Raw genomic sequence first — 13,761 nt, 5'->3', positions numbered from 1 at the left:
TCTTTGTCCAATATACTTAGATTTCATTTAATAAGCCAATCCTTGGGGTTAACTTTTGCAGAATTAATTTCTAATACAATATCCAATGATTTTATTTTTAAAAAGATTTTATTTATTTGAGAGAGAGAGAGAGGGCAAGCAGGGGGAGGTGCAGAAGGAGAAGCAGACTCCCCCCTGAGCAGGGAGCCCGACGTGGGGCTCAATCCCAGGACCCCAAGATCATGACCTGAGCCAAAGGCAGACGCTTAACCCACTGAGCCACCCAGGTGCCCCTGTTCAATGATTTTAAAAGATAATACTGACTAGGAGCTGTGAAAGTGCTAACATTGCTATGTATCAGGCACTGGACCAGAACTTGATATTCGGATAATAATAGCTTAAATTTACAAAACACTTGCTACCTGGCAGGAATTGAAAATGTTTTACTTAGTATCAAATTTTTATTTCTCACCAATTATCCTATGGGGTAAACATTAGCCTAATTTCACTCTATTTTGTCACTGTGGTTAAAAAACCACTAAATAGGATTATAACTGAATATTTGCAGCAGTTACTTGAGCCCATTTTCCATTGCTTTGACATTTAGTTTATCAGATTTGCAAATAGCCAGTCCCTCATTTCGATAGCCCTAGTCATAATTTTTCAGGTAAGTAATAACTGTTAATTAATTCTATTTCCTTACCAATGAGATTACCAAAAAGAAAGCCAATTAGTTATTACTGTAAATGATCTGCTAAATTTTTCTCCAGTCACCAATAGCCTTAAAGTTCATGTACACAGTCCCACATCTGGAACAGCAGTGTGAGGAGCTCCCATGAAACAAGCCTAGCTGGTGACAATTATTTTTTTTAAAAAACAATCATTTAAAAATCTCTGGAAATTGACCTAAGGGCATATGGCAAGTGAAGAAATATTTATTCAAAAAAATCTACTAAAACTCGGTAAGAACAGCCACAGTCTATAGCATTTGAACTCATGTGGCATTTGAACCACTATCTACCTCCTCACCCCCGCCCCTCAGCTCAGCATGATAGCAAGTCCACTCCAGGTGGGTACAGACAAGAATACAGGGCTACCTCTCTCACTCAGTGCCCCGTTAAGGGCTACAGTACCTTCCTGGGAGAGGCAGGCCACCACAATTTCCCATTTCTCCCAGCATGTGTTGCAAAGGCTAAATTTCAAGCAAGTGAGGCCAAGGGGTTAGGGGTTACCTTCTTTCACTGGTCAACACAACTTGAACAAACCTTTTAGAATCTCTAAAAGAAAAAAGAGTTTTATTAGAGCCCAAGTTAGGACAGCTGCCCAGGAAACACTCTTCACAGAGAAGAAAGTGTTCTGGGGGCACCCGGCTGGCTCAGTCAGTGGAGCATGCAACTCATGATCATCTGGGTTGTGGGTTCGAGCCCCATGTTGGGTGGAGAAATTACTTAAAATCTTAAAAAGAAAGAAAGAAAGTGTTCTTGAAAATGAACAGTTTTCACAGGGTCATATACTTTTTCACAACTTGTAAAAGCTCAAAAGATTATAGATTAGCATACAGGCGTGAATCCCAAGTTTTATCATAAAGGAATGCTGGGACTAGTAACATTGGTCAATAGATATCTCAAGGACAAGATGGTTTTCCTTTACGCTACTTGTTCACAAAGCAGATGTACAATGCATATGTGCTGGGCCACAAATCAGGCTTTTGGTTTTGAACAAAGTTTACAGACAGTCATATTGACTTAGAAGGAAATCTAAAATGGTTTCCCTTGGGTACTAGGCCTTTAGAGTTTTTCTCTCATCACTCCCAGCCCCCACTCTTAAGAGGAGAGACTATCTCAGGCATGGCACACTGGTCATTCTCTTCCCAGCTAATTTGTACGGTGAAGGTTCCAAATTGGGAGAGCCACGGCCAGAGCAGAGAGGCTATCATCTCTACCCAGAAGCCTGCTCCTAACGTAGGAGGGCCACTGAGACCCTTAACTCACTCCAGGCTCCAGAGCTGTGGCTCAGTGATTTTTTTTTTTTTTTTTAATATTTTATTTATTTATTTGAGAGAGAGAATGAGATAGAGAGAGAGAGCATGAGAGGGGGGAGGGTCAGAGGGAGGAGCAGACTCCCTGCCGAGCAGGGAGCCTGATGCGGGACTCGATCCCGGGACTCCAGGATCATGACCTGAGCCGAAGGCAGTTGCTTAACCAACTGAGCCACCCAGGCGCCCTCAGTGATTTTTGTCTACAGAGAAAACCAGGATGTGAAACAGAGAGCTCCACGGGTATCTCCAAAAGAAGTGCCTTTATTTGAAACAGAGTGTAGGGAAGTTCAAGCTTAAGGGTACTCAAAACAACAAAGATTTTGGTGGAAAGCAATTAAGAAGAAGCTGGTAGCTTCATAAAAGATACAAGCTAAATCATAGCCCATATAGTTTACCAGAGGCAAGCAGGGAAAGAGACAGCAAAGAAGAGCCCTCTTGGCGTTAGAACGAACCACAATCATTGGCTGTCCCCTGCCAGAACTACCCCTTCAGACAGGATTTATTTGGATCAGGTTGTGGCGCAACTTATGCCCCAGGGGATTGTTGAAAACAATAGAACAATCAAGGGCTAACTAGTAGAGTTTCACAGCTGAATAAGATCAAGGAAAGAGACAGTAAGGAGCCCTGTTAAAACCACTGTCACCCCAGGGTGACTGTGTACCTGCTCAAGGCAGTGATGTCTGAGGACTGACATCAGAGGCGCCATAATGTGGAGGAAACAGACATCACTAAAATAGTACAGCCAAAACTAAGGAAATAAAGAACCCAACTATAATAAGCTCCAGGGGATGGGAGGGAGACTATTAACCACAGTTACTATAAACGGAGAACATCAATAGAGATAAAAATGGTATAGGCGCAGTGCACACGCATACACCCACCCACACACACACACAAATGGAAATTTTGCAAGGCTCAAAAGTAGATTTGAGGGGCGCCTGGGTGGCTCAGTCGTTAAGCGTCTGCCTTCGGCTCAGGTCATAATCTCAGGGTCCTGGGATCGAGCCCCGCATCTGGCTCCCTGCTCAGCGGGAAGCCTGCTTCTCCCTCTCCCACTCTCCCTGCTTGTGTTCCTGCTCTCGCTGTGTCTCTCTCTGTCAAATAAATAAATAAAAATCTTTAAAAAAAAAAAAAAGTAGATTTGAACTGACAGAATTCGCAACCTTGAAGATAGATTGATAGAGATTATGCAAATCAAAGAACAAAGGAAAAAAATGAAGAAAATTGAACAGAGCCTAAGAGAAATATGGGTTACCATTAAACACACCAACATATGTATAATAGGAATATAAGAAGTTGCAAATTGGATTTAAAGAAAATTCTTAATGTGTATAACCAAGAAGCTCAACAAACCCCAAGTAGGATACATGCAGATCTACTTCAAACACATCATAGTAAAAATGCTATTATCAGGGTGCCTGGGTGGTTCAGTCGGTCGAGCATCCAACTCTTGATTTCAGCTCAGGCCATGATCTCAGGGTCCTGAGGTCAAGTCCTGCATGGGTCTCCGAGCTCAACATAGAGTCTGCTTGAGGTTCTCTCCCTCCCTCTCCCTTGGCCCCTCCCCCTCTGCTCTCTAAAATAAGTATTTTTTTAAAATGCTCTATCACAATATATGTTAAGGAAAAAAAAAAAAGATAGCAGGAGGGGAAGAATGAAGGGGGGGAAATCGGAGGGGTAGACCAACCATGAGAGACGATGGACTCTGAGAAACAAACTGAGGGTTCTAGAGGGGAGAGGGGTGGGAGGATGGGTTAGCCTGGTGATGGGTATTGAGGAGGGCACGTTCTGCATGGAGCACTGGGTGTTATGCACAAACAATGAATCATGGAACACTACATCTAAAACTAATGATGTAATGTATGGGGATTAACATAACAATAAAAAAATTTATTTTTATTTTCTGTCTTTTGTCTTGATGGGATTAGCTTTTTGTCATTTTCATTCATATTGGAATGTTGTGTTTAAAGAAACAGTTCTTGGATTTACTGATAAATTATATTTTTTCATCTTTGAATTCATTAAAAATCTCTTTATACTTAAAAAAAAATAAAAAATAAAATAAAATGCTCTATCACCCATCAAATGTAAAAAAAAAATAACATCAAATGTGATTAACAATAAAATCAAAATTAAAAGCATTTGTGCTTCAAAGGACACTACCAAGGAAGTGAATCAAACCCAAACAATGGGAGGAAGTATTTCCAAATCATACATCTTTTTTTTTTTTTTAAGATTTTATTTATTTGACAGAGACACAGCAAGAGAGGGAACACAAGCAGAGGGAGTGGGAGAGGGAGAAGCGGGCTTCCCGCCAAGCAGGGAGCCCGGTGTGGGGCTTGATCCCAGGACCCTGGGCCCATGACCTGAGCCAAAGGCAGATGCTTAATGACTGAGCCACCCAGGCGCCCCTCAAATCATGTATTTTATGAGCAACTTATATCTAGAATATATAAAGACCTTTACAATTCAATAATAAAAAGACAACCCAATTTTTGAAAAAAATGGGCAAAGAATTTGAATGAACATTACTTCAAAGAAAATATACAAATGGCCAGTAAGCACATAAAAAGATGCTCAACATCATTAGCCATAATTGAAATGTGGTAATATACCACTCACATCCACTAGGATGGCTACAATCAAGAAGCAAGGTAATAAGCAAGTGTTGACAAGGATAGAGAGAAACTGGAAACCTCATATTTGTTGCAGGGATTGTTAAAGCGGTACAGCCATTTTGAAAACCAGTCTGGCAGTTCCTCAGTTACCATAGTTATCATATAACCCAGAAATTCTACTCCTAGACATATATTCAAGAAAAATGAAAACCTATATCCACCCCAAAATTTGTACACAAGTGTTCATAGCAGCATTGTTCATAACAGCCAAAAAGTGGAAACCCAAACATCCACCATGATGAATGGATAAACAAAATGTGGTACATCCATACAATGGAATATTATTTGGCGATAAAAAAAGATACATACAACAACATGAATGAACTTTGAAAACGTTATGCTAAATGAAAGAAGCTAGTCACAAAAGACCATATATCATGATTCCATCTATGTGAAATGTCCAGAATAGGCAAATATAGACACAGACAGTATATTAGTAAGAGTTGCCTAAGGATGACAGCCAAAAGGTATGGGATTTCTTTCTGGGGTAATAAAAATGTTCTAAAATTAATCATGGTGAAAACTGTACAACTCAATATACTAAAAACTGTCAAATTATAAACTTTAAATGGGTGAATTGAATGGTATGTAAATTATGTCTCATTAAAGCTATAACAAAAAAGATACATATATAAAGACAATTTAAAATTCTAAAAAGTTTTATTATAGAAACAAAACAAGGAGTGTAATTAAGCATGAAATAAATAATTTCATTCTTGATAAAAGTACATTTAATGTTACAAAATCTGAAGTAAACTAGTTTATAACCCAACTCTTAAAGGATTTATATTTATTGAAATTAACTTTTATTCTTTTGCAAAGACGGAACTTTAGTACAGGAGGAACACATTTAATCTGTTATACATTGTTACAGATATGATTCAGAAGTCAACATACATAAAAGCAGCTATATTCACCTTTGCTAAATAGCTGTACAAAGCTATTAACTTAAAATATAAAAAAGTTATTCATGAGATATTTCAGACTAGAAGTTTGGAATGCATGTTTCTGTCTGATACCATTAATCCACTAAATATTGTGGCCAGATGTTCAGGGTATCTCTCATAGAACTGCACACAGGATTACAGAAGTCAGGCAAAATGTTGCCAATTCTAAGGGACATAAGCAAACAATTCAAAGATGACTTTATGGTAAATTTGGCAAATCTGGTGCTTAAATGACCCTTTTTATTACAGAAAACAAGTAAGTATAATGTTCAGAAACCTTAATGGATGGAAAATAGTTGAGTCAAATATATTCTTTGCAAGTTTCACATCTAATTTTATTTAAAGTGTTAACTCTAAACATTCAAAAAGTTAATAATGAGTTATTATTTTAATAAGAAATTGTTCAATTTTACTTGCAACTTTTCAAAAATTGTAATTTCAATACATATTGGGATCTAAAACTATTAGCAAATAGCAACAATAGAGCCTATATATTTTAAAAAGTGGACAAATGAAGAAAGAATATATTGGGATGTAAATTAGGAAGTAGTTATTTGCTTTATAAAAGGTTCTTAAATATACAGAATAATTCATAACACGTGATCTTTAAATATTCATGCATTTAAAATAAATTTACCAAAAAGATTGACTTACATAGAACTTTTAGAAACCCCATCAATTTTATAAAGAGAGGCACTACTTTTATCTATCCACTAAAGGCAATAAAATGTTTTAACAGTTCAAAAATAGGAAGGACAAAAAAACAAGTGATTTTTCAAAAACAAAACAGTTTAGTAAGATGGCTATTCACTGTGCCCTTCAAGAAATTAATAACCTACTTTTTTAAAGCATATTTTCCAGCCCCAACTTGTAACACACTTTGACCTCCATTTCTGCTTCTCCTTGAGTCGATCTGGAGTACCTGGAAGAGGGCCACAACAGTGAGGCTACTGGCGGTTTGGGTTAATGTCCTGAAAAAACATGCTGTTTTTATATATGTCTATCCTTGTCTATGTACACAAAAAGTAATGAAGAAAAAAGTTAGTTCTGAAGTACAATGCATACTCCCTAGGCTGTAAAATCCTACTAGTCTAACAAAAAGCACCAAGTTATAGGCGCCAAAGTTGGAAAAAAATATAAACCAGCACAGAGTCAATATCATATACCTTATCAATTAAGTTTTATTTGTTGGACTGTTTGGCATTTGGGAAGCTCAATAAATTTAGCAGGCTAGAAATCCCACTGGTACCCTTACCAAAGATTTGCTTATTAATGAATTAAAGTTAATACTGAAAATAGCATAGTGAGGAGTCTTCCTCTGTGCTTACTGATGAGGAAAAAGATACCAAAATCTTCTTACAGAAAGGAAAAAAGTCCATAATATTTGTTTAAAAAATAAAAAGTAAACAGAAGTTAAGGCACTTATTTCAATGGTTCTGCAACATCAAGGGCAAAGTATGTTTTGTATTTCTTTGAGAAATTCCTTCCATCCTAAAACCATAAACTTTGCTCCTTTCATAGATTTTTATTGTCAAATCTAACAACTGTAAATTACCCAGATGGAATTACTTACAGAATTTTTAATCATTTGTTACTCTACAAATAAGCGAGAAAATTAAATGCTCCTCACTCAGTTTTCTACTACTACTGTTTTAACTACAGTTAAAATAGAAGTAAGCTAATCTCTCATATCCAATATTATCACTTCTATAATAAAGCTTACATTTTCCTTTTCAACTGATGCTGACTGAATATTTATCATTTAAAAAATTAAAAGTTTCTCCAAATCTATTTAAGAAATAAGTTGACAGAAGCAAAAGCAACTAATATGTATATGTCAAAAGCTAAAAACAAAAAACACACATCAAAAATAATTCAGCACATTTGATCATAATATAAATCAATAAAAATTCAATTAAATATTTCATGTTACATAGGTTATTCTATTTTCTTTTCAAAATATGCAAGCTGACTTTGAAATTGCATTGTTTTACATGCTCTGATCACAAGGACTACCAGGTGACTATTCGCTGTACACTTAGGTAACCACGGTAATATTTTTCTTTTTAAGATTTTATTTATTTATTTGAGAGAGAGAGAGAGCATAAGCAGGGGGAGAGGCAGAGAGAGAGGAAGAAGCAGACTCCCTGCTCAGCAGGGAGCCCGACGTGGGGCTCAATCCCAGGACCCTGGGATCACGACCTGAGCCAAAAGCAGACACTTAGCTGACTGAGCCACCCAGGCGTCCCCACAGTAATGTTTTCATAAGGCTTGAAGCTAAATACTAGTGACTCACTATTAAGATGTATAGAGAACCTGAAATGCCCTGCCTTTAACTATGTTAATATAATTGTTAAAAACTATATAAAAAGCATGAAATGAGAACCAATAAAACTAGTGCACCAGATATATGACACTGCCATCAAATACTTATTCTGAAGCTCCAATAAAGCAAAACATTCTAGAGCTAATCTAAGAATGCATGTGCTTTTGTACTTAAAGAATATATATATATATAAAACAGTAAATAAAGTTAACGAAAAGATGTTCCCTTCTAATGTAGTAATTTAGAGTACTGAAATTGTAATTTTTACAGCACTCTAACAAGTGAAAATTTTAAAAATCTGCTCACTAAACATGTATAAGGTAAAATTAAACATGCATCCTGTCTTATTAAAATGATACATCTATCCCAAATCTCTTTATACAGCCCAACTAATCATTTAAGAATTTCTTTTAATAAATAATTAAAAATATGAAAACACTTAACCTAAAGGAACGTAGCATTTAGGTTGTGAAACTGTGTTGTGAATTTTATAATAATTGTCATTTTGTTCTTGTCATTTTGTTCTTAATGTTGAAGACTGTACCATAGTTTCATAAATAATAGCATTTGTGTTTTATAATAAACATACCTGTATGCATAAGTATTTTTAGTAGCATCTGCCCCATCTCCAGGAATTGTTCATTTTAGTGTTATGTCATTTTAGTCATTAATATCAGAATATTCTTATTCTGATAAAGATTTAATTTTTCACTTAATACTTCAGTATAAAATATGTGAATAGACTGTATATCCCATTCCACATCTTTTAAAAACCTGAACAACATTCTTTTATATATCTGTTTTAAAAATATTTAGGTAACAAGAGTTACTGTTTTATCATGATTAAATTGGTATTAAATTTATGGGCATAAGTGAAAAAAGTTAACCACTTAATAGTTGTAAAATAATAAAATGCAATACCATGTACTATATTTTACTAAGAAAGTACACAGTTATACAAGCAGCAGATGATGAAAGCAAATCATGGAAAATCTGGATATACCTTTATGTATATCCTTCAAAATCACATTCCTTTATACAGTTAACAAATTTTAATTTAAATGTCACATATTTTCAGCTAACATTTAAATTAATAATATCATAATAATATTTCAATTCTATTATAAACCACGAAATACCTTCAGGAACTGTCTTGAGGGTAAGAAGAGTTCCTTCCTTCTAGTCTATAATTATATGACATTAAATGACATATTTATTAAATGTTGTTTGAGAAATATATTCTGACCTTGAACATATTCAAATTCAAGACCTATGTTATGACAGAATGAAGATTTATGAGGACAATTTTATAACAGTTGAGAAGATAATGAGAAGATAAAGTCTTTAAAGACCATGTAACGTTATATAAGGAAAACACCTGACCAGAATATTACAGAGTGGTAGATTTGACATTTTACCAAAGGACAGTAATGCTTGATGTTCTATTCCCTGCAGAACTCTGAATCCAGTTAACAGCAGGAGGGAAAAAGCAGCAGCAACATTTCAAATGTCCATACTCTGATTTCTAGAAGACACCATGTAGGTAAGAAGAAAATCACATTTTATTTCAAGTGATGGAAGTCTTTGAAATGAAGGCTCTGCTACCTTTCAAGACTGAAAGGATATCACAGTGTTGATTTTATATACAAAGTAGGATCTGTTCCAGTATACTCTAGTGAAATAATTCACATATGGAGAATAGTTAATTTTGACCTCATGACAAAATCGCCCATATTTTGAGTAGGTTAACTTGTCACCTTCTTCGCAAACCACCTATCAAAAGATATGAAACACAGTATTAAAAAGGCTAGGAAGTTTATAGGAGAAACACAATCAATGTACAAGTGACTATATTTATATAAAAAATACATTATTGCTACACATGGACTATCTCACATTGTTTGGCAAATCTAGAACTCTCTTTATAAGAGAGTTTCCATCTCCATTAAACTCTTCAGCTTCCCCTTGAGACTGAGACCAGTATAAAGTGTTTCTGATTTTCAAAAAGATTTTAAAATCCTCAAATATGGAAGACTATCTCCCTAGTCCATTATCATTCCTCTGACTTATCATAGAGCCTACTAAGATTGAGAAATGGACATATTCTTAACATATATTCAAAGTTTTCTCCTTATGTAGAAATGACTTACAATTATCTAGTAAGCAAGTTTTTGTGACTTATCCAGTGCAAACCTTTACATTCTTACCTTAATGATGTTCACTAAGATAGCTTAACTAGCTTGAAGGGTTTTCTATACTAAAATATTAAACATTCTTCTAATGCTTAGGAAAGATGTCAGAGAACCAACTTTTAGAGTAAAAAGATGGAGTAGCTTTAAGTCCATGCCTGGTATTACATGAAAGAAGAAATAATTTGATCTTTTAAATGGAGCAGAGAGATAGCCAAGATCAGAATTAAAAGGCCCCAGATAGCAGGTAGCAACACAGCAGTAATTACTGAACACCTGATGTTTAATAAAATTCCATTTTGTCACCAATTAAGCCAAAGATCACAGATATCAAGTACCAACAGAGAAAACTCAAAATACATGCAGCAGAACACAGAATACGTTTATATTACAGGATGAAGGGGTCATGAAGAAAGACAAAGGTGGAAATCATAAAAACTCATTTCTCCCCTCCAAACTGGTCTGGGACAATAAGAGAAAGAGCTATTACTTAGGAAGAGATAGAAAAAATCTTGGCTGCAACCTGACTAGAACATGCATGTCAACTCAGAATGGCCAAATGAAATTCTTCTAAGGTCATCCAACCCCAACTTTCCCAGGAGTAAAGGCACCCATTCCAGACAACACTAATTACCAGATATACAAGCTCCCCTGTCTTTCTTTTAGTTGTCAGATATATAATGTATACATTGCAGGCTGAGAAATAAAAAAGCTTTGTAAAACAGCCAAAATTAATGAAAAATTAAAATACAGCTAAATCCTAAAAACCAAAGTAGCTCTGAATACACCAATTTTTGTGGATATCAGGGACTGTGATAATTTAGTAAGCGATTTTTCTAGCTATGAATCAAATTATCAGAAAATTCTCAACATAATAATGTAACAATGCAACCAGCTGCTCTTTAGATTATTATAAAAAGGTAAAATAATCATTCAAATCAAATTATGCCATCTTTTGTACATAAATGTGGAACATGAACAAGTACAGCCAACAAATAAGGAACCCAGGTATTGGTAAAATTATTTTTTTCTGCAAAAATGCCCAAATTTTCTTTTGTACATTGAAAAAATACTTCAAACTACTTTTAATGCACTCCCCCACTGTCATATAACTTTTAATTACATTCTTAGTTAAGTTCTAGAAATAAAGTTTGATGAGTAAAAGTTTAAAAAAGTCATTTTTTTATCAAAAAGATTTTCTCAAATGGTTACTTACATGGCCATTTGCAATGTCTAATAAATCTTTAACCCTACAGCCTCTCATGGTTCCCACCTCATTGCAGATAGCATCCTCTACAATTAGGTAATTAGCCTTGTAGGATGTCAGTATTTTATAAATATCCTCAGCAGATCGCTTTGAATAGATTTGATAGATCTGAAAGAATATAATTAAAACAGTAATTTTAAAACATTTAAAACTTGTTATTTGAAACTATACATTGAGCATCTACTATGATTTAGTATTAAGCACTATCTATGGAAAATAAAGATATTCACTAAGACTTGATTCCTTCCCTCAAGAAGCTTATATTCATAATTCATTCACTGTCCACTGTATATCTTCTTTGGAGAAATGTCCATTCAAGTCCTTTGGCCATTTCCCCCCCAGATTTATTGAGATATAATTGACATATAACATTCTGCAAGTTTAAGGTGTACAATGTATTGATTTGACACACTTAAATGTTGCAAAATGATTACTACCATAACATTAGCTGGCACCTCCATTGTGTCACATTATTACCCTTTTTTTTTTCCTTTTTTAAAGACTTTATTTATATATTTGACAGAGAGAGAGCGTGAGCACAAGAAGGGGGAGCGTCAGGCAGAGGGAGAAGCAGGCTCCCCGCAGAGCAGGGAGCCCGACGCAGGGCTCAATTCCAGGACCCCAAGATCACAACCCGAGCCGAAGGTAGACACTTAACTGACTAAGCCACCCAGGCACCCCCATTTTTTTTTTTTATGAGAACATTTAAGATTTACTCTCTTAGCAACTTTCAAGAATGTACATACAGTATTGTTAACTATAATCACCATACTGTACATTAGATCCCCAGAACTTATTCATCTGATAACTGGAAGTTTGTACACTTTGACCAATATCTCCCCATTCCCCTACCCTCCGGCCCCTGGTAACCATGACTCTACTATTTCTATGTTTCTATGTTTTTGGCTATTTCTATGAGTTTGGCTTTTTCAGGTTCCATATATAAGGGATATCATATAGTTATTTAACTTTATCTGTCTTCTTTCACTTAGCATAATGCCTTGAACATTCATCCACATTGCTGCAAACGGGCTTTTGCTCATTTCCTAATTGGCTTGTGTTTTTATTATTGAGTTATAATAGTTCCTACAATTTTTATTACCATGTACAGAGTATTTTATACTCATTTATACAGGAGATAAAATCAGCAAGGTTAAACATAATTTGACCACTGTCACAAAATACTGAATGAGCAAGAATGCTTAAAACTCATGCCTTGGGGCGCCTGGTGGCTCAGTTGGTTAAGCGTCTGCCTTCGGCTCAGGTCATGATCCCACGCATCGGGATCCCTGCTCCCTGCTCCCTCCCAGCAGAGAGCCTGCTTCTCCTCCCTCTGCTGCTCCCCCTGCTTGTGCTCTCTCTCTCTGTCAAATAAATAAATAAAATCTTTAAAATAAAAAAATAAAATAAAATAAAATAAAACTCACGTCTTAATTCCATAGTGTTTTTCATTACAAGTCTGCTGACCTTATTAGTTCTGGATCTTATTAAGTAATAAGGTTTTTCAGTTTTTCTGAAATGCTAACATAGGAGTAGCTCTTGCTACCCTTCAGAAAATAATAAAATCACAAATGTCCAGCCCAAAGTACCACATACTATATGCCCTAAAACTACTGAGATTTGAAATCTAGATTGGGCAACATCCCAACCTATCTGATACTCAGCAGCCATCTACTACATGTTAGGGTTGCCGGCTATCCAGCACGTTGTGGTCCAATGTCCGCCAATACGACAGAGATACTCACCTGAATATTCTGTGGTGCACAGAATGCTAATAAACCAAGAGGAAGTTCTCCCTCATTTTACTTTTAAATACGCTTCAATGGAAATAGTTCTATCCAGCCTATATCTATTTATTGTTTTTCACATACATTTTTATTTTTAAATTTTGAGAAACTGTAACATACTCATGGGGCATTAAAAAAAAAACAAAACACCTCTTTGCAATGGCAATAACATCACTGATAGATAGGGTTTCTCAATCTCAGCACTACTGACATTTTGGGCTGGATAATTCTTTGTTGGGACAGAGGAAGACTGTTCTGTGTATTGTTGGATGTTCAGCAGTATTCCTGGTGCCTAGTCTCATAGTCAAGTCACATAAAACATAAAACTCTAAAATGTTTGAATTTAATTAGAACCTAATTAAAAGTCTGACTAGGGGCGCCTGGGTGGCTCACTTGGTTAAGCGACTGCCTTCGGCTTAGGTCACTGTCCCAGGGTCCTGGGATCGAGCCCTGCATCAGGCTCCCTACTCCGTGGGAAGCCTGCTTCTCCCTCTCCCACTCCCCCTACTTGTGTTCACTCTCTCTCTCTGTCAATTAAATAAATAAATAA

At 35.7% G+C, this 13,761-nt stretch overlaps 1 protein-coding gene across 2 annotated transcripts in view; it reads right to left on the bottom strand.

The window, feature by feature from the left end:
• Positions 1 to 7,822: 7,822 nt before the first annotated feature.
• The window catches only part of DPY19L4 (dpy-19 like 4), a 65,283-nt gene continuing 59,344 nt past the window's right edge, over positions 7,823 to 13,761 (bottom strand). For both annotated transcript variants that reach the window (XM_032421752.1, XM_032421753.1), the window contains 2 exons: positions 11,374 to 11,532; positions 7,823 to 9,741 (listed from right to left, as the gene is read on the bottom strand). In XM_032421752.1, coding sequence (XP_032277643.1) covers positions 9,577 to 9,741; positions 11,374 to 11,532 — 324 coding nt within the window. In that variant the 3' untranslated portion in view covers positions 7,823 to 9,576. The remainder of the gene's footprint in view (positions 9,742 to 11,373; positions 11,533 to 13,761) is intronic.

The sequence above is a fragment of the Phoca vitulina genome, unplaced genomic scaffold (genome assembly GCF_004348235.1).
Source record: "Phoca vitulina isolate PV1807 unplaced genomic scaffold, GSC_HSeal_1.0 scaffold25, whole genome shotgun sequence".
Lineage (NCBI taxonomy): Eukaryota > Metazoa > Chordata > Mammalia > Carnivora > Phocidae > Phoca > Phoca vitulina.
The sequence above is the reverse complement of the archived record's forward strand: the minus strand, read 5'-3'. Positions and strand labels throughout refer to the sequence as shown.